At 42.0% G+C, this 26,955-nt stretch overlaps 1 protein-coding gene across 1 annotated transcript in view; it reads right to left on the reverse strand.

The window, feature by feature from the left end:
- The window catches only part of LOC126095010 (myrosinase 1-like), a 128,756-nt gene that overhangs the window by 90,449 nt on the left and 11,352 nt on the right, over nucleotides 1-26,955 (reverse strand). Inside the window, exons 2-3 of the mRNA XM_049909668.1 lie at nucleotides 25,573-25,703; nucleotides 17,476-17,610 (exon numbers count right to left, since the gene is read on the reverse strand). Of these exons, the coding sequence (XP_049765625.1) occupies nucleotides 17,476-17,610; nucleotides 25,573-25,703 (266 nt within the window). The remainder of the gene's footprint in view (nucleotides 1-17,475; nucleotides 17,611-25,572; nucleotides 25,704-26,955) is intronic.

Here is a 26,955-nt window from a genome sequence, read left to right on the forward strand (position 1 = left end):
GTCAACCAGTGGTGCATGTGGACGTAGCGCAATACGTGTCCCCATGGTTGTACGTGCTCGATGGGAACTAGCAGGCCAGTCCATTCGCCGAATACACTCTCGTTGCAAGAGGTCCTTCGCCTGCGCGGCTTGATGCGGTCGCGCTTTCTCGTTGTCAGCTATAAAAATGAAGTCAGGACCGAATACGGCACTGGAAAGATGCGTATGGCGAAGGAGTACAGTGGCACAATAATGTCGACTGGTGGGTGTACCGTATATAAAGATTTGCGACGGTGCCAAAAGCGTATGTACCGTACCAACGGGAAGTGTGGTCATTCTCGGATGAGAGCAGATTCAGGCTGCGTAGTGATTCTGGACGTACCCTCATAGCACGAAACGCACTCAGAAATATTGTCAAACGTCATCGCTTTGATGATTCCGGTGTTACAGGGTGAGGAGGCATAATGTTGCGTGGGTGTACTGACCTTCAGATGTTTGGACACAGTACAGTCACTGATCAAGGTTATTGTGACACTATACGTCTTCCCCGTGTGAGTCTTTTTAGGGGTGTATCTGGCCCTGACTTTATTTTTATGGATGACAATGAGCGACTGCATCGAACATACATACATAGATAAATAATTTGAGGACAGAGTGGGCAGCAATCTGCTGTTGTTTGCTGATAATGCTATGGTGCACGGTAAGATGTCGAAGTTGGGTGACTGTAGGAAGACACAAAACGACTTAGACAAAATTTCCAGTTGTTCTGACGAATGGCAGCTAGCCGTAAATGAGGAAAAATGTAAGTTAATGCGGATGAGCAGGAAGAACAAGCCTGTAATGTTTGCATATAATATTACTAGTATCGTGCTTGACACACTCAAGTCGTGTAAATATCTGGGTGTAGCGTTGGCGACGGAACTGTCTCTCAGTTTCACTGTCACTGAAGCAAGCAGCAAATTGATATTCCCCTACCTCAGATCGGCGTCTGCTCAGTGTCCCTTCACTCTGCAATGTAGATACTTACAAGGTGATGAAAAGGCAGCGTTGATGGAAACAGAACCTAATATCTACAATTACTGAGACCGCGTAAATCTCGTTATCATTGTTCCTGTAAATATTCATAATAAATTTTCGGGTCGAAAACAGAGTCCTGATCTTCATTGAAAGTTCGGAAATCTGGTAAAAGTAGGTTTTATTTTCTTTGCTTAAACATGTGTCATCAGCCCACATTTAGTATGCAAAACTGCTATTGTAAGTTCCCAGTTTATGTCACACGTAAAGCAGCCAGATTTCTCCAAAGTCCATTCCGAGAATAATCACCAAAATATACAGTCACTTTCAATACAAAACGTTGATTTCTTACATAAGTCATTCAGTGAATTTCTTTCACAAAGATTGCTCGCCAAATATATTTTGTAGTAGAACACAGAACATCGCCACGCGGAATTTTCCAAGTCCAATAAGTCACACGGTTATATCTCCCGAAGAAAATATCCCAGGACTCTCAAACTTTTACAAAATGTTCGTAGCAACAAAAGCTACCATTACAAATCCATCTGAACGCAAAGGACATTATTCATTTTACGGACGTACACATTTAACATGACCCTCGCGTCTAAAAAGCTAGTCAACGACTCTCTCAATGCCGTTTCTCACACCGCATATACTACTTGATAGAGCGCGGGAAAGACTTGGCTCTGGTTGGTTGATCAAATGAACAGCAGATTAATGTTTCAAGATCATATTCGTGCCTAAACTTTTCTGAGCCGATCACTACATCAGATTCATTGGCGTCACTTCGACAAGCAAATTATTACTATAATGTTTATTAATTGAAACTAAATGAAAATTAATCTTGAGATAATTATTGTGGCTGCCTTCTTATAAAACGAAGTACGCTTGGACATACATCAGCAATGTGGGTATGAATATCTTTGCCACACTATGATTGCGTAATGCATTACATAAAATTAATCTTGAAATTTAACGTATGTCCCACATGCACACTCTCACTCACTCTCATTTACCCCCACAACGACATAAGACACAAATAACAATTTTGTCTGAACTTAATTCCCTAAGTGTCGGTTTTTGGTACTTTAGGTAATTTTCTCTATTTTTGAAAATACCCCAGCCAGAAAGCTGAGATTCTGCAACCAGCTTCTTTTTAATAACAAAAGGCTACACGTTAAGTTTTATCAAAATTGAATAATATTTAGTATCGTGTATTTAGGTTCTTAGGGGCTTGAATTTTCTGTCGCTGGAACTGACAGAAGTAGCATCTTCCCACGGCCGCGCTAGCGACAGGTGCGAGTGAATCTCGCCGAGATACAAGCGGATGTCACAGCCACCTGCTCCAAAGCTACGGGTCCTTATTGCATTAAAACACTGTTGCGGACTGACTCGCGACGCTACACGTTGCAAAGCGATGTCAGGTGGAACGAGCGTGTGAGAACTGTGTTAGGAAAGACGAATGGTCGACTTCGGTTTATCGGCAGACTTTTAGGAAAGAGTGGCTCACTTGTAAAGGAGACCGCATATAGGAAGCCGGTGCTATATGTTCTTGAGTACTGCTCGAGTTTTTGGAATCCGTAACAGATCGTATTGAAGGAAGAAATCGAAGCAGTTCAGAGATGGGCTGCTGGATTTGTTACCGGTAGGTTCAAGCAACGCATAAGTTTTACGCAGATACTTCGCGAGCTCACATGGGTTCGAATGGTTCAAATGGCTCTGAACACTACGGGACTTAACTTCTAAGGTCATCTGTCCCCTAGAACTTCTTAAACCTAACTAACCTAAGGACATCACACACATCCATGCCCGAGGCAGGATTCGAACCTGCGACCGTAGCGGTCGCGCGGCTCCAGACTGTAGCGCCTAGAACCGCTCGGAGCTCACATGGGGATCCCTGCATGGAAGGCGACGTTCTCTTCGAGAAACACTGTTGAGAAAATTTAGCGAACCGGCACTTGAAGCTGACTGCCGAACGGTTCTACTGAAGCCAACATACGTTGCGCGTAAGGACCACGAAGATAGGACACGAGAAATTAGGGACTTTTTCTCTCGTTCTATTTGCGAGCGGAAGAGGAAAGAAAATGACTAGCAGTGGTACAGGCTACCCTCCGCCACACGCCGTACGGTGGCTTGCCAAGTGTCTACGTACATGTTGATGTACATGTGGAAGGGCGCAGATCGTGGATTCGTAGAACGAGAGGATATCGCCCCGACTTAAACCCCATGGAGTGAGCGTGGGCTGCTCTGGCGAGACGTACTTCAGCGCTCCCTCAGGCACAGGCGACCGTCCAGTAATCGTTAACCGCACTGCTGGAGGAGTGGGACGCCCCAATGAGGTCCTTACCAGACACGTGCCCAGCAAGGGAGCACGTTCCAGAGCATCCACTGCCGTCTGTGGCGATCACAGAGCCTGTCAACAACCGTGGCCCGCCTTTTGCAATGTCGAGGGGACCACCACGAACAACGCTGACTTCAGTGTAATTACCGTCTGTGAATAAAACTGTCATTTCTGCTCGTCTCATTGCAAATTTCCTTCAGTTACTGTCTGCACCAGGCGCGGCTCGTAATTAAAGGCTCTGAGACGGAGCCGCCCTAAGATATATGTTAAAGTAAATTTCGCAAGAACGTATTACATAATTTAAATTGTCAGGACGAATTTCGCATATTTCCCATTCCGATTAAAATGACGACGGTGAACAATTTTGGAACAGTTTGTATCGATAGATGTTTTCCGAACGGTTAGTAGTGTTTAGGCTGCGCCTTGGAACGTCCGTAAGCTGCATGTAGTAGCGGTTTGGGGGCGTGGCTTCTATATAGTACTGCTCTTTATGGGCGACCTGAAGGCTCAGAGCTTGCAGCCTAAGGGTGTCATACCAACCACCACACGTTTTTCACGTTCCACTATCTATGTAATAAAGGAATGTAGAGTGGCCGAAACTTCGTTATCCAACCTCTGTCTCTGCACATCTCTACTACGCTTCGATGCGTCATTAATCGACGTTTAGTATTATTGTTTTGATAATGTTTTACATACTTGTTTTGTTTCTGCCATTGGCTATTTTATCCACATTTAGAATAAGTTAGCAAATATTCCGCCAGAGTGCACTAGACTACAGTAACAATACAGTACTGCCATCTAGCGAGAGTTTCATAAGTGATTACAGGACAAAGCGCGTGAAATTTGTCCCGTTACTTTACTTCCCTTGCTTGCTGATGCTGACTGCTTTTGTTCATACCGTGTGATATTAGCAAGTTTCTTTTTCGGAGTGTATTTTGCAAGATTTTAGTGAGTTTTACTTGCTTGTGAATATCTGCGACATACCGCGAGTGTGAAACCAGCGCAATATGAATTCAGTGTGCAATTTAATAGGTAAAAACTTCGAACACGGCCATAGGATGAAAGTGAAAGAACTTAGTGCACCCAGACTCGATCTAACGATCAATCAAGAACAGAAACAGTGCAAATCTAGGCAACGATACAAACTCAGTTTTAATAGAACAATGTACGATGCAGCTGAGTGGTTGTGTGGCTGTGAAGTGAAAAATGCATTTTTCTGTTTCACCTGTCTTCTTACAAATAGTACTGATAGTGCCTGGACTGAAATTGGTATCACTGACTTAAAGAATTTTCACGCAAAGGCGAAAAACATAATTCCAGCAAAAAACATTTAAATGGTTTCATTGAGTTTTCAATGCTAGGGAAAGTGGACATTATGTGCCAATTAGACAGCGCTTACCGCCGTAACATAAAGATATATAATGAAAATGTATCAAAAAACCGGTATATTCTGGGTAAACTGATAGACTGTATTAAATTTTGCGGCAAATTCGAGCTTGCCTTAAGGGGCCACGACGAAACAGATCCCAAAAACCCAGGAAATTTTCGAGGATTAGTCAGTCTTATGGCAGAACTGGATTGCATCTTGAAGCAGCACATTGAGAAATCAGAAAACCGTGTTTTCTTAGGCCTATCGAAGACAATTCAAAATGAACTCCTTGAATCAATTTATGAGCTATGCTTCAATCTCATCAGGAGTGAACTGTCGAAGGCAAACTTTCTCGCAATAGAAGTTGATGAAACTACTGACTGTGCAAATTTGTCACAATTGGTCCTAATAATTCGCTATGAGCTACTGGGACAAATAAATGAAAGATTTAGGGTCAACAGAAACATCCGATCTCACGCATCGGCTTTGACCCGTGACGTAAGGGTGTTGTGGTGTGTGACGTCATTACGGCGCGGAGTTTGGTTTGTGAGTGTGGCGTGTTTGTAGATGTCGTGTTGTTGTTTGTTGTGCCCTCTGGTGGTATGTTCATGGTTTTCGTTTGTTTGGTGTGTTGGGCTCAGTTTGCTGTTGGTCAGTGGTGAGTGCTGCGTGCGTCTTTTTGAAGCGGAATTTGTATTAGTGAGTTAACGGTTTTGTGTGATGGTTAATGTAATGATGATTGCTGTACGTCGGCTGAGTTTGTTATTAAGTGTATTCGGTTGTGGTTTTTTGTTCAGGAATGGATATGAAAGACCGGATTAATAGTTCTCGGTTGAGGGCTATTTTCGTCTTTATGATACGTATGCGACGTTTTTATATCCGCCATATTTGGTATTCGTATTGGGAGATGTTTTTGAGTTACATAGGTCAAGGGTAGTAAACACCTGAAAAACTGATAGCTCAGTGTTACGACGGTGCTCCTATTAAAGAGTTGCCATAAAAGTGGAGTTCAAACTACAATTAGAGAAATGTACAGGAATGCTCACTTTATTCACTGTTACGCCCATCAGTTAAATTTAATTGTGGAACGTTGTGTGAGGGGCAATAAACAAGTGCGGATCTTCTTTAGCAACTTGGAAGGAATTTCCACCTTTTTTTCCCGGTCTTCTAGCCGTTCAGCCATTCTTGACGAAGTAGTGAAGAAGTGTATTCCTACCTGTCCTCTACATCTACATCTACATCTACATCCATACTCTGCAAGCCACCTGACTGTGTGTGGCGGAGGGTACCTTCAGTACCTCTATCGGTTCTCCCTTCTATTCCAGACTCGTATTGTTCATGGAAAGAAGGATTGTCGGTATGCCTCTGTGTGGGCTCTAATCTCTCTGATTTTATCCTCATGGTCTCTTCGCGAGATATACGTAGGAGGGAGCAATATACTGCTTGACTCTTTGGTGAAGGTATGTTCTCGAAACTTTGACAAAAGCCCGTACCGAGCTACTGAGCGTCTCTCCTGCAGAGTCTTCCACTGGAGTTTATCTATCATCTCCGTAACGCTTTCGCGATTACTAAATGATCCTGTAACGAAGCGCGCTGCTCTCCGTTGGATCTTCTCTATGTCTTGTATCAACCCTATCTGGTACGGATCCCACACTGCTGAGCAGTATTCAAGCAGTGGGCGAACAAGCGTACTGTAACCTACTTCCTTTGTTTTCGGATTGCATTTCCTTGGGATTCTTCCAATGAATCTCAGTCTGGCATCTGCTTTACCGACGATCAACATTATATGATCATTCCATTTTAAATCACTCCTAATGCGTACTCCCAGATAATTTATGGTACTAACTGCTTCCAGTTGCTGACCTGCTATTTTGTAGCTAAATGATAAAGGATCTATCTTTCTGTGCATTCGCAGCACATTACACTCTTCTACATAGAGATTCAATTGCCATTCCCTGCACCATGCGTCAATTCGCTGCAGATCCTCCTGCATTTCAGTACAATTTTCCATTGTTACAACCTCTCGATACACCACAGCATCATCTGCAAAAAGCCTCAGTGAACTTCCGATGTCATCCACCAGGTCATTTATGTATATTGTGAATAGCAACGGTCCTATGACACTCCCCTGCGGCACACCTGAAATCACTCTTACTTCGGAAGACTTCTCTCCATTGAGAATAACATGCTGCGTCCTGTTATCTAGGAACTCCTCAATCCAATCACACAATTGGTCTGATAGTCCATATGCTCTTACTTTGTTCAATAAACGACTGTGGGGAACTGTATCGAACGCCTTGCGGAAGTCAAGAAACACGGCATCTACCTGTGAACCCGTGTCTATGGCTCTCTGAGTCTCGTGGACGAATAGCGCGAGCTGGGTTTCACATGACCGTCTTTTTCGAAACCCATGCTGATTTCTACAGAGTAGATTTCTAGTCTCCAGAAAAGTCATTATACTCGAACACAATACGTGTTCCAAAATTCTACAACTGATCGACGTTAGAGATATAGGTCTATAGTTCTGCACATCTGTTCGACGTCCCTTCTTGAAAACGGGGATGACCTGTGCCCTTTTCCAATCCTTTGGAACGCTACGCTCTTCTAGAGACCTACGGTACACCGCTGCAAGAAGGGGGGCAAGTTCCTTCGCGTACTCTGTGTAAAATTGAACTGGTATCCCATCAGGTCCAGAGGCCTTTCCTCTTTTGAGCGATTTTAATTGTTTCTCTATCCCTCTGTCGTCTGTTTCGATATCTACCATTTTGTCATCTGTGCGACGATCTAGAGAAGGAACTACAGTGCAATCTTCCTCTGTGAAACAACTTTGGGAAAAGACATTTAGTATTTTGGCCTTTAGTCTGTCATCCTCTGTTTCAGTACCATTTTGGTCACAGAGTGTCTGGACATTTTGTTTGAAGTCTGGAAGGATTTGTAAATGGGATGAGTCCTAGGCATTCGATGCCCAATTTATGCTATTACTTCTGCTCTCAAAGTGGCACACAACCAAGGCAGGAAAAGAAATACATATCACCACATAAAAAATGATACTCTAAGTGGATATAACTCACATCTGCACAGTGCAACATTAATTTACTTCTACTCATACTTTAACAACCAGGTGGCTTCGTTTTCATGCACCTCCAAATACTTAAGGCCACTGCTTCGATTGGACGTTAGCAGTGAACAATTTAATAACATATGAATTATGAGTACTATAATTTGCACACCAAGTTAAGATGCATGGTGGATGGTACATGTTGTAGCATTATCATTCTCCTTTTTGTTTAGTCCATTTGTTAATGGTGCATAGGAAGAACGGCTGTTTGCAAAACCAGAGAATTTTTGAGCTCATACAGAGACACGCCAAGAGTTATTCATGAGATGAAGTAATGTGTTGCCTAGCTCTTCTTTGAATGCATACCCCAGAATTTCAACAACACACCTCTCCGTATTTTATATACAATAAACAACATTTATTTGTGTGTAGGGTAAACTGTCATTAACCGCACCAGTTGATCATCTGCACACCTTTCTGTATTTCACCAAAACTTGCTGGGATTGTGATGATATGATTATGCACCAATCAATTACACTTCAGAGATAGGGCCATCTCAGAATGTCCCAGCTCTACTTTTGACAATTTTATCCTGTTAAAAAAAAATGTGATGAGCTCTACTTAATAATATGCACTGGATACATCCACAATCTGATTCAGTATTCAGTAAGGTTGTATTTCATTCAGTAGGCAACAGAATTGAACTGTATCAAATGCCTTCCAGAATTCAATAAACACAGCATCAAATTGTATGGCATCACCTACTATCGAATAGATCTCATGGGCAAATATAATAAGCCAAGCTTCATAAGATTACTGTTTACAGACTCTATGATTATTTCTACAGAGAAAGTCTTTTTTATCCTTCCTCCAAATGATAGCAACACGTGTAAATGAAACTGTTCCAAAAAAACCTACAACTGGTTGACATAATCGCTGTGTGTTTATAATTCTGTGACTGTCTGACAATCTTTCTTGAAAATGAATATCACTGGCAACTGTTTCCAAATATTTGACTGCTCAAGTGACCTACGCTGATAGAAAGGGAGCAAGTTCTTTTGCATCTGTATAAAATCATACAGGCATTTAATTGCATCCAGTTGCCATTAATCTACTGAGCAACTGTCTACCCCACTATGACTAGTGCCAATATGTCATGTCAGTTAATGTGATGATTGACAGAGGGAACTGTATTACTACCTTTCACAGACAAGATCTATTTCAGAATTTTGGCTTTCTGTCTTATCTTCCATTCTGATGGCAGTATGATCTCCAAGTGATGGTATAGATCAGTTGTATTCAAACCTGTGTGCCATGATCACCCGGAGCGTTGTGGGTTTGTTTCATAGTTAGTGGCAAAGAAGTCAGTTGTGAGAAATGTCATTTCTAGTGTCAACCTCTGAGGCCTAGTAGGAATTCCACTTTGAATGTTGGTCAGCCTGTGAAACTAGTCATAGCCTTGAAGACAAACTATTGTGCATTACACTTAGCACCAGCAGTGAGTTGTGTTTCCAACCAGTTATTATTACAGTGACACTGTTATTAAGTTGATAAGGGCAATAAGCTATGGAAACTCGCTATACCATTAGCCTGCACACAAATTACTTGCATTTTGATTTCGTTTTATCAGAACTTCTGCTGTTTGTCTTGGTAGCGGGTGTGGGGTCCTGGGTTGTGCCCTGCTTGTGCTGTTGTTTATTTTCCGCCCCTTTGCCCACACGTGCCGGCTGACCACGTATCTAGTTCCCTCGCGGCTTAGTGTATAATTGGCCTTACAAACATAAGATAATAGATTTGTACTGCTTAGCTGATGTTCATTAGCAGGTTGATTAATTCTACAAATGATGTGATGTAATGAATAATTGTGTTTCTAGTTACTTAAGACTGATGTCAGTCTGTTGTAGATGCCCCACTAGTTCTGGGATTTTTCGTGCCTATTCGTGACCATTGCTGCTCCCGTTTGGGGGTCCATGCCGAGCCTGTATTGGAAACAGCTGAGTGGGTGGGCATCCGCTTCTGGGCATTATTTGTTGAAACCCACGAGGTTGCTTGGTAAGATGAAATTTTATGTTTTATATCCTACATTGTAGGGTGCCTGCTATTTAAGTACTGTGGTTGTATGCCATGGTATCTGATTTGTTGTTGCCTGTACTCTGAATTACTTTTGGTAATACCAACCACTGCAGTAACGAAAGACTACATTTCCTCAAAAAATTTTACGTAATTGTTCTTCAGCTTGATCATAGTTTTTGAGTAAATAATTTTTAATTCATTTCACTAAATGTGTAATATGCTGTAAGTGCCATGGTTTATGAGTGTTTAAATTTTGTAGTACCTTGCTCTAACCTAAATGGTAATTTTAAAAACGTGTTGATGGTTTTATTTGTTATTTGTCTTGTTTAAATATGCCAAATAAATGTTCAGTGCAACTGTCGATGGTGACTGCCAGATGTGTCACTTGGTCCAGTCCTACCACACCACAGTCCGCAGCTCGTGGTCGTGCGGTAGCATTCTCACTTCCCGCACCCGGGTTCGATTCCCGGCGGGGTCAGGGATTTTCTCAGTCCATCAGATGGAATTTTAAATCACGGAGCGTAACCACTGTGTACAAATAGTAAAAAGGAAATTGTTTAGTGACTAGACAGAATTATTGATGATGATGCCAGTGATTACAAGACAATAAACAAGGCCACGGGACTGAAGGGTTTCCTGCAAGACGAAGATTTCCTCTTCTGGTTAAATTTTTTAAATACAGTCATGCCTCATTGTGACATTCTCTTTAATCAACTGCAGCAGAGGAATATTCAGCAGTGAAAACTGTTGAATACGTATCGCACTTTGCAGATTATGTCCAGCAAATTAGGGCCTCACTTGAAACTGAAGCAGGCTCAGACATGGTAATTGGATGTCTCTATAGGCCCCCTGGCTCAGCAGCTGTTGTGGCTGAGCACCTGAAGGATAATTTGGAAAATATTTCGAATAGATTTCCCCACCATGTTATAGTTCTGGGTGGAGATTTTAATTTGCCGGATACAGACTGGGAGACTCAGACGTTCATAACGGGTGGCAGGGACAAAGAATCCAGTGAAATTTTTTTAAGTGCTTTATCTGAAAACTACCTTGAGCAGTTAAACAGAGAACCGACTCGTGGCGATAACATATTAGACCTTCTGGTGACAAACAGACCCGAACTATTTGAAAAAGTAAACGCAGAACAGGGAATCAGTGATCATAAAGTGGTTACGGCATCGATGATTTCAGCCGTAAACAGGAATATTAAAAAGGGTAGGAAGATTTTTCTGTTTAGAAAAAGTGACGAAAAGCAGATTTCAGAGTACCTGTTCGCTCAACACAAAAGTTTTGTCTCAAGTACTGATAGTGTTGAGGATCAGTGGACAAAGTTCAAAACCATCGTACAATATGCGTTAGATGAGTATGTGCCAAGCAAGATCGTAAGAGACGGAAAAGAGCCACCGTGGTTCAACAACCGAGTTAGAAAACTGCTGCGGAAGCAAAGGGAACTTCACAGCAAACATAAACATAGCGAAAGCCTTGCAGACAAACAAAAATTACGCGAAGCGAAATGTAGTGTGAAGAGAGCTATGCGAGAGGCGTTCAATGAATTCGAAAGTAAAATTCTATGTACTGACTTGGCAGAAAATCCTAAGAAATTTTGGTCTTATGTCAAAGCGGTAGGTGGATCAAAACAAAATGTCCAGACACTCTCTGACCAAAATGGTACTGAAACAGAAGATGACAGACTAAAGGCCGAGATACTAAATGTCTTTTTCCAAAGTTGTTTCACAGAGGAAGATTGCACTGTAGTTCCTTCTCTAGATTGTCGCACAGATGACAAAGTGGTAGATATCGAAATAGACGACAGAGGGATAGAGAAACAATTAAAATCGCTCAAAAGAGGAAAGGCCTCTGGACCTGATGGGATACCAGTTCAATTTTACACAGAGTACGCGAAGGAACTTGCCCCCCTTCTTGCAGCGGTGTACCGTAGGTCTCTAGAAGAGCGTAGCGTTCCAAAGGATTGGAAAAGGGCACAGGTCATCCCCGTTTTCAAGAAGGGACGTCGAACAGATGTGCAGAACTATAGACCTATATCTCTAACGTCGATCAGTTGTAGAATTTTGGAACACGTATTGTGTTCGAGTATAATGACTTTTCTGGAGACTAGAAATCTACTCTGTAGAAATCAGCATGGGTTTCGAAAAAGACGGTCATGTGAAACCCAGCTCGCGCTATTCGTCCACGAGACTCAGAGAGCCATAGACACGGGTTCACAGGTAGATGCCGTGTTTCTTGACTTCCGCAAGGCGTTCGATACAGTTCCCCACAGTCGTTTATTGAACAAAGTAAGAGCATATGGACTATCAGACCAATTGTGTGATTGGATTGAGGAGTTCCTAGATAACAGGACGCAGCATGTTATTCTCAATGGAGAGAAGTCTTCCGAAGTAAGAGTAATTTCAGGTGTGCCGCAGGGGAGTGTCATAGGACCGTTGCTATTCACAATATACATAAATGACCTGGTGGATGACATCGGAAGTTCACTGAGGCTTTTTGCAGATGATGCTGTGGTGTATCGAGAGGTTGTAACAATGGAAAATTGTACTGAAATGCAGGAGGATCTGCAGCGAATTGACGCATGGTGCAGGGAATGGCAACTGAATCTCAATGTAAACAAGTGTAATGTGCTGCGAATACACAGAAAGATAGATCCTTTATCATTTAGCTACAAAATAGCAGGTCAGCAACTGGAAGCAGTTAATACCATAAATTATCTGGGAGTACGCATTAGGAGTGATTTAAAATGGAATGATCATATAATGTTGATTGTCGGTAAAGCAGATGCCAGACTGAGATTCATTGGAAGAATCCTAAGGAAATGCAATCCAAAAACAAAGGAAGTAGGTTACAGTACGCTTGTTCGCCCACTGCTTGAATACTGCTCAGCAGTGTGGGATCCGTACCAGATAGGGTTGATACAAGACATAGAGAAGATCCAACGGAGAGCAGCGCGCTTCATTACAGGATCATTTAGTAATCGCGAAAGCATTACGGAGATGATAGATAAACTCCAGTGGAAGACTCTGCAGGAGAGACGCTCAGTAGCTCGGTACGGGCTTTTGTCAAAGTTTCGAGAACATACCTTCACCGAAGAGTCAAGCAGTATATTGCTCCCTCCTACGTATATCTCGCGAAGAGACCATGAGGATAAAATCAGAGAGATTAGAGCCCACACAGAGGCATACCGACAATCCTTCTTTCCACGAACAATACGAGACTGGAATAGAAGGGAGAACCGATAGAGGTACTGAAGGTACCCTCCGCCACACACCGTCAGGTGGCTTGCGGAGTATGGATGTAGATGTAGATGTAGATCACTGGGAACAGGTAGAACCAACTGCAAAACGGGGACGTTTCACAGAATCAAGAATAGTGTGTGCACGAAAGGTTTGCTACCTCATCACAAGTCAGATCAGAGAACGATTCAGTTTCAATGATCATTTATCGATTGCACAGCTATTTGATCCATCGTTGTTTCCAAAACATCAAACTATTTTTCCGGAAAAAGAGCTTAAAATAGCTGTTAATTTGTTCAATTTACAGTCTTCAGATCTACGCCATGAGCTGAACGTGTTGTACAGCCGAAAAGATTTTATGAAGGCGTCAGGTGCTTTGACCTTGTTGAACTTCCTTTACGATAACAATCTGGCTAAAGGTTTTCCTGAAAGTGTAAAACTTCTGCAAATAATAGTAACCTTCCCTATGACGACCGGAGAGGCAGAACGCTGCTTCTCTACGTTAAAGCGAGTGAAAACATTCATGCGCAACACTATGAATGAGGACAGACTTTGTGCGCTTGCAATGTGTTCCGTAGAGAAAGAGTTACTGAATCGGCCAAATTTCGATGAAATGGTCATAGACCATTTTGCTGCGCAGAAGGGGAGACGAGCTGACTTCGTCTATAAACAAATGAACTGATGTAAGCAAAAGTGCATTCATAATTGATAAGGTAATTTCTTTATATTAAGTCCTACTTAGCCTATCAAGTGAAGTGAGTAAAAAAGGGTAGTGTCATGTTTAGCCAGTCATAAACGTGATGACATTTTCCGAAACGAATCACTTTTGGCACTGGTACAGTGTGTTGCGCTACAGCGTCACATTTTGTGTACTTTTAGCACAACAAACCGTACTAAAAATGACGTATTTTGGAGAGATCTTTCTATTTCACATAAATGCATATTTTCATAATACACAATAAATACGAACTGTTCGCTTCTCAAACATGTGAATTAATATGGCAGTTGCACGGATTGCTCATGCCACCCAATCACAGGACAAGACCTGTGACGTCACCAAAACATCACAGTATCGTCATGCGAAATCGTAAATTCGAGCTTTGGAGGTAAACCACAATAAACGCCTTAAGTTTAGAACTGAAACCACCAAAAATTTTAAGCAGCCGCAAAGTTAGCATTCATCGCATTAAAGATCTCTCCGAAACGCGTCTTTTCATATGATTTGCTGCAAAGTGTCAGAAAATGTAATGATCACGTATAAAATCACCAACCAAAGATTTTAACTCGAAGTTAGCTTCTAATGATATTTAATACCTGATTATAGAAGATACAGCACGTAAATTATGGTTAGAGAGTGATCCGCCCACTCCCCTCCCCCTGAATTCTTAGTTGTTTATGTCAGACCAATCTGTCTATGTTGGCTCCGATCGTTAAATGCCACAGCCTTCCCCAGTATAGAAACCACGAGCCGCGCCTGCTCTGCGCTGTACTATAGCAGGTCTTGTGTGGTCCAAGCTTCACCGAGCTATGTTACGTGGAAATGATCATCATGCCGAAGTTACTTTCGTTCTTAAGTTTCGGGCACCAGTGTAGAAATAACTTCCTCTCTTTGTTTCAAAAATGGTGCTTTATATTCTGTTTCAGAAATCTGTAACAGATTGGCAATGAACATCAGGCAGGAAACTGAAAATTTCCAAATCTTAAAAAAACGAAGTACAAGAATGCCTCATGATAACTCCTTTTACATATTTAAGAATACCTGGGCTAAAGAATCTAAATTCCATGTAACTCTAATATTTCTACTAAATATAATGACTTACATAATATAGAAACAGCAGTTGTTTAAAGTTACATAAATGCTATGTTCGAAGTATTAGATTAAAAACAGCAGCGGTATATATACACTACTGGCCATTAAAATTGCTATACCAAGAAGAAATGCAGATGATAAACGGGTATTCATTGGACAAATATATTATACTAGAACTGACATGCGATTACATTTTCACGCTATTTGGGTGCATAGATCCAGAGAAATCAGTACTCAGAACAACCACCTCTGGCTGTAATAACGGCCTTGATATGCCCATTGAGTCAAACAGAGCTAGGATGGCGTGTAGAGGTACAGCTGCCCAAGCAGCTTCACTATACCACAGTTCATCAAGAGTAGTGACTGGCGTATTATGACGAGCCAGTTGCTCACCCACCGTTGACCAGACGTTCTCAATTGGTGAGACATCTGGAAAATGTGCTGACCAGAGCAGCTGTCGAACATTTTCTGTATCCAGAAAGACCCGTACAGGAGCTGCAACAATCGGTCGTGCATTATCCTGCTGAAATGTAGGGTTTCGCAGGGATCGAATGAAGGGTAGAGCCACGGGTCTTAACACATCTGAAATGTAACGTCCACTGTTCAAAGTGCCGTCAATGCGAACAAGATGTGACCGAGACGTGTAATCAATGGCATTCCATACCATCACGCCGGGCGATACGCCAGTATGGCGATGACGAATACACGCTTCCACTGTGCGTTCGCCGCGATGTCGCCAAACACGGATGCGACCATCATGACGCTGTAAACAGAACCTGGATTCATCCGAAAAAATGCCATTAGTGCAGCCAGGTTCGTCGTAGAGTACACCACCGCAGGCGCTTCTGTCTGTGATGCAGCGTCAAGGGTAACCGCAGCCATGGTCTCCAAGCTGATAGTCCATGCTGCCGCGAACGTCGTCGAACTGTTCGTGCAGATGGTTGTTGTCTTGCAAACGTCCCCATCTGTTGACTCAGGGATCGAGACGTGACTGAACGATCCGTTACAGCCATGCGGATAAGATGCCTTTCATCTCGACTGCTAGTGATACGAGGCCGTTGGGATCGAGCACGGCGTTTCGTATTACCCTCCTGAACCCACCGATTCCATATTCTGCTAACAGTCATTGGAAATTGACCAACGCGAGCAGCAATGTCGCGATACGATAAACCGCAGTCGCGATAGGCTACAAATTCGACCTTTATCAAAGTCGGAAACGTGATGGTAAGCATTTCTCCTCCTTACTCGAGGCATCACAACAACGCTTCACCAGACAACGCCGGTCAACTGCTGTTTGTGTATGAGAAATCGTTTGGAAACTTTCCTTATGTCAGCACGTCGTAGGTGTCGCCACTGGTGCCAAACTTGTGTGAATGCTCTGAAAAACTAATAATTTGCATATCACAGCATCTTCTTCCTGTCGGTTAAATTTCGCGTCTGTAGCACGTCATATTCGTGGTGTAGCAATTTTATTGGCCACTAGTGTATAAAAGTTGAATGGGACAACGGGGGCCATAATATGACGTTGGTAAGGGTACCAATATCCGTTTCCTAGTTAGTAACTTTCCTTTGCCGGATATGTCTCCGATGCATTAAAGATCCAGTTGTTCTCAATTTATCATACACATATTTAAATGTACGCCGTGTAGGGTGAGTACGTTGAGGATATATTTCAGCGATAAGTTTCAAACTCTCACTGAATTTTGTTGGCATTCTCTGTAAATGAGAAGCATATCGACTTGTTCTTCGAAGGAATACATCATTCACATTCGCTTGATTCAACGATATCAGTCTTACCGTTCCTATTAGTGTTGTTTGGCGGAACCGTCGAATGGTGTTTACATGTCAATGGCAAATGGATTCGGTGTATCTGACGAATATTTGCTATTTGAACGATATATGCGAGAGAGTTGTCCACATCATTAAATTCGTCTCGACTGCCGCTATCAGAAAATAAGTACCAAACTGTAGCAGCACACTTTCATGTCTCTGAAGCGACTCCACCTAGCAATAAAAAACCAACGTCATATTATGGCCCCCGTTGTCCCCCTCACAAATTTTTCAGCTACTATCATACTTTCGGAGTTATTCTAGGTGGCAATAGTTTGACTAATTACCACAGGTATCAATTCGAGTAGAATAAAAATAGAGCTAGTCATAATTTGCTGTCCGCAGCTCGTGGTCGTGTGGTAGCGTTCTCGCTTCCCGCGCCCAGGTTCCCGCGTTCGATTCCTGGCGGGTTCAGGGATTTTCTCTGCCTCGTGATGACTGGGTGTTGTGTGATGTCCTTAGGTTAGTTAGGTTTAAGTAGTTCTAAGTTCTATGGGACTGATGACCATAGCTGTTAAGTCCCATAGTGCTCAGAACCATTTGAACCATAATTTGTTGTTAATATATTTTACAGAGGTAGCCAGTAGCTTTAGCTTTTACCTAGTACTGTGTACGTTGATCGTTTCTACATTCCTGAAGGCTCTCCTTCATTACGGGATTTACGGAACACGATGTGTGAATGGAACAATGAATTAATGAAATGCACGAACAAGCTTCAAACGATTGCCCTTCTAGACTATCCTGTTTGAAGTGACTCACCAGAGGTTGGATTCCGTTGGCGAGCAGCTCGTTGATGAGGTTGTTATAGTAGTCGATACCAGCCTGGTTGATGACGTCAAGGTCCCCAGTAGGTAGGATGCGTGGCCATGAAATCGAGAATCGGTACACGTCCGCCTATTGGATAACAATGTGTAAAGACCAAGTATCAGCAGCGTCAAATGTTTGTATATGTGCATTAATACAAAGCTCTTGTTTGTTTATTTCTTTCATGTCCTGAAGACTTGCCTGTTAGGCAATAGTAGTCTCTATTGTTTATTAGTATAAATCCAAAAGAGAGTAATGAAATGCCCGTACAGATCTCTGAATGCTCTTAAACTGTTCTTCGTCGTCTGACTCATATACTGTCCGGCAGTGAAAAAAGAAATTTTGCAACTTGTTCCGAAGTGATATTCAGCTGGTAATGATTCTAGGAGCCAACAAACTACAAAACTATGTATAAAAGACACGATGTGTGCAGCTGTTGTCAGGCGATGTATTTTATTTTAACAAGAATGAAATTTTCACTCTGTAGCGGAGTGTGCGCTGATATGAAACTTCCTGGCAGATTCAAACAGTGTGCCGGACCGAGACTCGAACTCGGGACCTTTACCTTTCGCTGGCAAGTGTTCTACCATCTTTATTATTATATTTTAGATTGTATCAGCATGCAACTGGAAATACTGTGTGAATCGATTTTTCGCATCTGTTGTTGGAATTTCGTTCGGAAGAGATGTGATATATCCTTACCGTCTTTATACAGTACGCTCAACAATCACTACGAGCAAGGAGCCATTCATTTACTTTTGACATTGATGAAGTAAGAGGCATAACTAGTTAGAACGACGTCCTTTATCTCTTGTGGCAAATTAGCCACAACCCTTTAATCTTTCCTGTTGGTACAACTTGGACTTTACATTGAGATCATTTATGTGGTTTTGGTACTAACTTTGAGTAAGCAAGCAAGCCGCCGACTGCCAGGACACGCGAACCGCAACGGCTGACGTTTACGCTGCTACTACTCGAGCACGTAACCAGGCTTGCCTATCTTTAACGTCTGTGGATACCAGATCCTCTCGTATGTGTGATCTGGTGAATCCAGTGTTTCGTATACGAACAACATAAAGGCCTTACGGTTCGTGACGCACACAGTCAGATTACATTTCTTCTTCATTCAAAGAAATAGGAGAATGCCCAGAAGACGAACTCTATCGTATGCTTGCTAAAAATATTTCTGTTTTTCCCTGCTGTAGTTTTATTAGATTCTGTGTTTGGTATCTCGATAATTTAATAATCCACAGCTCAAATTTCAGTTTCAGTGACGTACTGTGTGGCCAAAATCTTGTATGTCCCCTCCAATTTTGGGTAACCAAATTTTCTTAACTATCACTCAGGCGAAAATGTGAATTACTCAAGTTAGTCTAGAACTATATATGAAATACAACGTACCATACTTTCGACAATTTACGGTTCTAAGATATAAAATATTGAGTAACACAAATAACAAAAATAACAACTGAACGGTTGATAGATGATGATCTGTTTGACTTCAGAGAAGATATAATTTAATGAAAAATTCATATGCGGAGGTGTCAGTGTCATGAATCCTCCACAGTAACACGTAATATGAAGGTAGCATGAGTTTCCCAGATAATTCACTAATATTCCGAGGGTATGAGCAACCATTTTTTATTATTTCACATATATTTACAGTTTTACATAACTTTGGCACATTGCAAAACGAGATGTAGGAATGCTATATGATCTTCGTTAACAACTTGTTTAATACTGCACTTAATGAGAGTTCACAAAATTATTGCAATAATTTTCTCTTTTTTGAGGATGAATAACTAGTACATGTTTCCTGCTGATTTTTGTTCATTTGTAACTAGTTTTCGGATTATAGGGCCATCTGCAGGTGACAACTAACTAGGCTGTGGAAGAGACACTAGTTCTTCAATAAACAAACATCATAAGCAAAGCTACAATCCTCTTTCAGAGTATGTTGCGCACCAGACTTTTTTTAACTTTGAAATAACACGTTACGCAATGGACAATACGAAGCGCAATACATAATTAAACAACACGATATTACAGTATTACAGGTAATATGGTTATAATGCTAAAGTTCATGACACATTGGTCAAGAAAGTGTCAAAATGAACACTCTTCATTAATGTTGTTCACAAAATAAGTTTTTAACGTCATAAATTGCAATTTACTATATGGACAATAATTAACACAATATTGCAGTATTACAGGTTATATGGTTATGATGTGACAGAATCCACAAATAAGATAACTTTCTCTGTTTATTAGCATCTTAGTCATTAGCTTTAAATTTGAATGTTGGTCATTATGTAAGTATCTAACTTGGTTTCAGTACTGTTTAACGTCACAGACACGATGTAAGTATGAGTTGTAGGGCATATAGAATCTTTACCTTTTCTTTTGTGTTTTCGTTTTTGGTCAGTGTTGGTGAGTGTCCGTTTGTCGAGTGGCTGTGCGACCAAGCAACCAATTGAAGTAAATGCATTAACATTTCAGTGGGCTTGGAATAGTTTTGTAAGTGTGAGTTCCATACTTAACCTTTTCACTGGATTTACATTATTCGACTGTGTTCTCTGTGACTGATTTTGCGCAACTCTACAAACTTTAGCACTTCCGATACCGATACGGAGCCCGAGTCTCAAGGCATGACATTTTCATTTATTACTTCTTTGCTACTAACTGCATTCCAACACATTTTGCAGATAATATCCACATACACTACTGAATGTGCAAAATCGCTTCCCACGAAACTTCTGAAGCGTAGTCTACACATGCTGCCAACAAAATGCCCGTCCACATGTTGTCGATATTGCTTCGGCTACCTTTCGGAAGTTTCATTCAGCCACGCTGCGACAGTTACAGACTCAACAAACGCGGAGTTGAATACAATTACCGAGCGAGGTGGCGCAGTGGTTAGCACACTGGACTCGCATTCGGGAGGACGACGGTTCAATCCCGTCTCCGGCCATCCTGATTTAGGTTTTCCGTGATTTCCCTAAATCGTTTCAGGCAAATGCCGGGATGGTTCCTTTGAAAGGGCACGGCCGATTTCCTTCCCAATCCTTCCCTCACCCGAGCTCGCGCTCCGTCTCTAATGACCTCGTTGTCGACGGGACGTTAAACACTAACCACCACCACCACCACCAATACAATTCTTTGAGCATTTTAATTGAGACTATAAATTGTGTGTAATTACAATTCATGAGTATAGATGCTTGCGTTCATGTACCATGTCACGAGATGAGCAGCCAATTGGGCCAAAAAACTGTTAAGCGTACAAACGCCAGTTGTACAGTCCCCGGTTAGAGGCCGCTTAAGTTCTATTCTCGAAATGGCGCGGAGAACGCGTTGTACGAAAACGTAATAACGCCTAACCGGAGAATAAACGCGGGATAACTAAACTGGTGATACTGGCTGAGTTAGTAAAGTTAACCGGAGAACAAGTTTTGACAATGGCAGGAACAGTTTGTAATTATTCCGTAGAGTTAATGAAAACTAGCTTGTTTGTTAGGACAAGGAAGGAAAGAAACTGCGTCATCACAAAAATTATGTGGAAGAATATGACGGTTCTAAATTTATATAAAAATTTCGTACAACTACTTTTCGATCTCATGCTTGAGCAACTGGAGCGTGTGAGGGAAATGTGAAACTATTTCCCAATATAAAACTCTTTGCTTGTGGTAGGCCTAATAAGCATTTAATATTGGTACTTCGTGAATTATATTCTGTTGTGTTATTTATATAAGTGAGCTAGATACAAGTGGCCATTTGTGCCAAAACAGTCTCGATAACTCGGCGGGTGTTAACAATTGCTGCAATATCTGAAAGGCCTATTTCGTTTTATCTAGCAGGCAGAGACAAAATAGATGTAATCAAATCGAGAAACCACACCAGTCTTGCGTACTATTCGTTTTAACAGCTTTTTCAGTATCAGACAACGACATTTTGCTTTTTCATTTAGCAAAACGTTTGACGAACTTTGATGAGGTAATAGATTTTTTCACAGAAAATAAAGCACGCCTTGTAAAGCTGTAGCAAGAGTAGAGAGAAATAAATGTTGGGACCTAAGGATTGAAGAAATGTGTATTGTCTTGCTTGTCTCTTGTCATTAGTCTTTTTATGTTTCCTGTATTTAATTTTATGTCGCTCAAAACAGAAAGTTATTAGCTAATAGGTGCAAATTTTCTAAAGATTTATTATTCTCCCGAGTGCAAATAATCTCTCACAGTATTAACTGTGAGAGGTTTTTTTTATGGGTGGGAGCAGGAGAGGCAACACAGGAATTTTAATTTCCCCTGTTCTGAATGTAGGTTTGATGGCCTCTGTTACAAAATGTACATGCTTGGTTTGAATCCCACAAAGCGAAATATACTGACGTGCGATAGAAGAATGGTGTGTGAAGAGGCATGCACTACACTTTCGTACACTTACGACCAGATAACATGTCTAACATTTTCTCGAACATAGATGTTTTATATACCATACACTACTGAATGTACAGTCGTAGATAAACGAGCGAGACCCCTCGCCTTTTCGTTATGCTGATCCGCACAACTTTAAAGTCTGCTACACAGCATAACAGGCTAGGCGACGAAGTGCTACCAACATACTATGCACAGGCGTGAAATTGAAAAACTATTCGAACTTCGTCAGACTGTTTTCAATCATGTGTAAGACTATATTAATGCTGATTAGTGTGTTAAACACAACACGTAAACATAAGAAATAAATGAAAGAAGAAACGCTAATTAGCATGAACTTTACTAATAAAAATGAAATTGAACTTATCGAGACAATATAACTGTTTGAGTAAGAAAAAGTACCCCAGATCGTTACGAATTAGCAAAATATTATGCGTATTCGGCTGCGAAATGGTCTGTGTCAACGTTCAGACAGGTCATACAGGATTACCGTTGTTGACCTACCATGAAAGTGTGCAAATTTAGCAATGCATAAAGATTCATAACGACATTCACTTAAAAATCATTCAGTGCCACACGTAAGTCAATCCAATTATTGACAGAAGTGGAAAATGTAGGCAATAATAAGTACGACATTCTACAGGATTTTCATATTTACAGCCACAGAGGGTTCATCGAACCACCTTCGGACTATTTCTCTACCGTCCCACTCTAACATCGTGCGGGAAAAGGATCACTTACATCTTTTCTTACGAGCCCTGAATTACATAATTACTATGGTCATTTCTTCCTGTGTAAGTTCCCGAGGAAACAATGTTCTGGCATTTAGAACAGAAAGTCGTAATGCGCCTCCTTCACGAAGCGATGTCGCATGTACTCACTCCTCCCATCTCGATCCGTCGTTCCGCGTGTCAAGGCTGCCCCCTCTCTACACTGCCATGCGCTTTCACCATGTAATCGTTGCTCTGTGGCCTCCGTCAAACGTCTGTCTGCAATGTCTCTCGCTGGCCATGTATTTTGCTGCACTGCTTATGCGGACGATATCGTCCTCGTCCTTCGTTGCAGGGTTAAAGTCAGGGAATCATTGGCATGGGTGTGCCTTAACGTCTGCAAATCGAGCGGTATGCTCACAGGTGCCGGGCTTCCTGGGGACGGCGCTGCTCCATTGCGTGTAGGTGCTACTATCGATGCTCGATTTCGCGATTGGTCTGCGGCGCATAGTTGTCCTCAACTGGCGGCGCCTACTGACCCACTTAAGAACTGGCTTCTAGATAATCGTTTACGAGCCCTCGATCTTCTGGAACGGACACAATCTGTAAATGTATATTTGGCATCACATATCCCTCACCTGTCACAGACGCTCCCCATTCCGCCACCCGTGGCTCGCTTTGGGTTCATACGTATGCTGCGGCTCGGTGTTCAAGGTGAGGTACCAGACCGTCACCCTCCCACGCTGCACAGGTGGTACAGGCCTGTATCGTATCCCTGTCAGAGCGATAGCCCTTATCGTCAGCTCTCAAATGGTGCTTTGGCGCCGTTGTCTCACGTGAAACACCAGCCTGTAGCTGGAGGTCCTAGCACCACGTTCTCTCTCAGCCCCTATCCAGATTTCACACGTCGCATCGCCCTTCTTTCACTTCTACCATTTTTCCTCGAACTGAACTACGTCCATACTGCAATATTCCCCACACGCTTGATGTCCGTGAAGGCATGCGCTCCTTATCTTGCCACTGACGTCCAGTCTGCGTGGTACCTTGCAGTCAATGGGAAGCGTGTGCGCCAGTCACGCCTTCACGGGACACACTTTGCTGACACACCTGTCTCGTTCTGGACACCGACGAGCGTCACCTGGTGTGCGGATCGGTGACAGGTGTCCGGGTCTTGGTGCGACAGATGCTGGTGTTAATTACCCCTACGACTGCTCATCAGATACCTCCTCACCTGCTCACTCGGGATGCTTCCCACGAATGAAAGCGATCTCCGTGATGTGGCTTGGTGAACAAGCAGTTCAGTACTTGTTTGCTGACGGGGAGAAAAATGCTCTGGAGTTTTGGCACATCCTTAGTGAACGACGTTATGGAGTTGTCCGCAATCCGCAATTTGCGTGTTCCTGCCATGAGAAATGGGTCCTTCCATTTTCCATTCTTAGTATCGATTATTCCTCGTCGTAGGAATGTTATTCTCCACGAAGTGACCGATTGCCACTCCCTCCTCCTCAGGACGTTAGTTGCCTGCTGGGCTCGAAGGTTTAAAATAAAATTTAAAAAGGTAAAAAAAGAAACCATGTCTCATTGACGTCCTCTGTACCTCTACTTCTGTACTCTTCATTCCTTAGGCATTCCTTGGTTGTTTAGGAGGGAAGGAACGTGATAGCCAGGCCTTGGGTTGCGATCCGTGCTCATTCAGTGATTCAGTGATAGACCGGTAATTCGTTGGCCTAGGTTCGAATCCTTCTGGTATCAGCTTCTTTATTTTCGTTTTATTTTACTCGTCTGAATGTTAAACTATTAATTATAATTGATTGATACAATCGTCCTGTCTACGTTCCATGCTGAGAGCGGCTTTGTTCTTACTGTACCGCTCGCATAGTGCTATCTGTGCTGCGACATGGGAGTTCTGGCCACTATGAAACACGCATCATTTAACTTTAAGAAAACTATTTAGTGAAACTTTGATTTTCGCACATCTTACAGTTTGACATGTTTGCTGATGAAGGACTGAATTTCTTTTCGTTATTCGTAATAATTACTGTGCTTTATGAAATTAAGTAAAGCATTGCACAAAATTTTGAAGAGTTTGCAGAGATAAAAACGCATTGCATTAACTTTGCGTATGACTGATTTTAGCCCAAACATTGCTGTGTATGAAATGTTGATAAGACATCGAAATTTTGTTTAAAACTGAGAGCAGATCGATCTCTCATTTAGTTCTGGAGATATATGTTGTTATATCCGTGAGACGATCATGTGTGACGCGCCCATTTCTGTCCCTGTACATCGAGAACCGTCAAATTTTATAAACGGTTCAAGATATCTAAACAAGACAGTTCTCAAAAGATAGCAACCAAAGAAACATGTATATGCATTGATAAATACTCGAGCCTCGTTTTATTCACCGAGATGTGGAAGTAATTCGTCCATGGAACAGGATGTACAAACATGCGAACACTGCTTAAGTTTTCTAAGTGTGGAGGATGATGCATTTTCGGCCAGCAGTAGTCGCACCTATTCTGTAGCCTACTGGTTATTACTGTGGAGTGGCAATTTGTCTATATTGGTGCGATTTCCAGTCATGCCATCATCTTTTTACTCGTAGTGTTGCATAATTGATAATAAAATTTAAATATATTGAACTACTTCAGTTTATACACGTATAATTAATACATTCGATTTAGCCACGATTACTATTCTTGTAAGTCAAAAGGCTGTAGACCACCACATTGCACGGCACTGGTAAAATTTTACATGAGCCACCATTGCACAAATCATTTATTATGTTCACGGTTTGAAATCCATGATAACGTATTCAGAAAGGAAATTATTGATTGCTGAAGATGGATTTCACTTTACGATTTTATGTATTAACAAAAGCCGCAAACTGCATGTTTTGTTTATGGATATATACTCACGTTTATGTCCTTCAGCATTTGCACATCCTCTTTGTACTTGTGGTAAGAATCACAAGCAACATCTCCTGTATCCCCTGATGTGTATTCCGGATGGTTGTGAAAGAAGTTGTCCTGGATACTTTCTCCCTTACCTAGAGAGACACAAAAATTACACTTCTGAAAATCTGTAGAAAGCAGCTTGTGCGGCGTCGTATAAAATAAACTAAACAGTGGTCGTGTAAGGCCGAGGGTGGTTCTAAAAGTAATGATCCTTTCTATCTAATGAACCGCGCGCAATTCTCAATCCACCCGCACGACCGTATCACAGATGACAGTTGCCAGGAAGAGTCAATTACTGTTCATTTGTGCAGTTTCAAAATGTGTCTCAAAATTAACGAACCCGCCAGGTTCGTAGTGTAAGATGATTTCTGAGCACAAAAGGAGCCTGCTCCATCGAAATGTACTGGTGAATAACTGAACTTACGGAATTATGACAATGAAGCTCCAGATCGAAAATATTGCATCATATATTTATGGGGGCCGAATGAATATTAGTGTACTTCTTCACTATAACGCTCGTCTGTATTCTGTTGCGCTGAAGAAGGATTTCCTTCCACAACTCACGTGGGAAATTTTTGCACATCCTCCTTATATACGGACTTGTCTTCTAATTCAAATGTTCAAATGTGTGTGAAATCTTAAGGGACTTAACTGCTAAGGTCATCAGTCCCTAAGCTTACACACTACTTAACCTAAATTATCCTAAGGACAAACACACACACCCATGCCCGAGGGACGACTCGAACCTCCTCCGGGATCAGCCGCACAGTCCATGACGGCTAATCCCGCGCAGCTGTCTTCTAGTGATTAGCATCCTCACTGAAGGGTTTTATAACTTTGCAGCCATTGACAAGGGAAACTCCGCATCGCATCCCACTCTGATTTAGCGGTAAAATAACTCAATGGTAGCCCGTCAAAAACTGAACACAGATCAAGCATGAAAACAGGAAGAAGGTGTACTGAACTGTGGAAAAAGAAGTAAAATAGAAACCGCCAGCGGTTAATGTTCAAGATGCACATCATCGAGTAACTCTCAGACACGGCAGCGCGGTTGTGGGGTCACGGTGTTGGGTTGCAAAGGGGACGATCCGTGTTCATATCTCACTGGTACCCCTTTCTTTCACACAACTGCGAACTTTACGTCTGGTCATTGACGTGTCTGACCTCCTTCTGTAGTCTTGACAATTGTCATACAATACATTGGTGATATAGTATAAGTCATCTAGTATATTGGTGTCGCAAGTAAATGTGATGAATAGTGAGAGCAGGAGAGAGGCCACATAGACCTCTCACAGAAAGGAAAACAACATATAAACGAGTGTGAATTATGCTACGACAAAGGAA

This window comes from Schistocerca cancellata, chromosome 8, assembly GCF_023864275.1.
Source record: "Schistocerca cancellata isolate TAMUIC-IGC-003103 chromosome 8, iqSchCanc2.1, whole genome shotgun sequence".
Classification (NCBI taxonomy): Eukaryota; Metazoa; Arthropoda; class Insecta; order Orthoptera; family Acrididae; genus Schistocerca; species Schistocerca cancellata.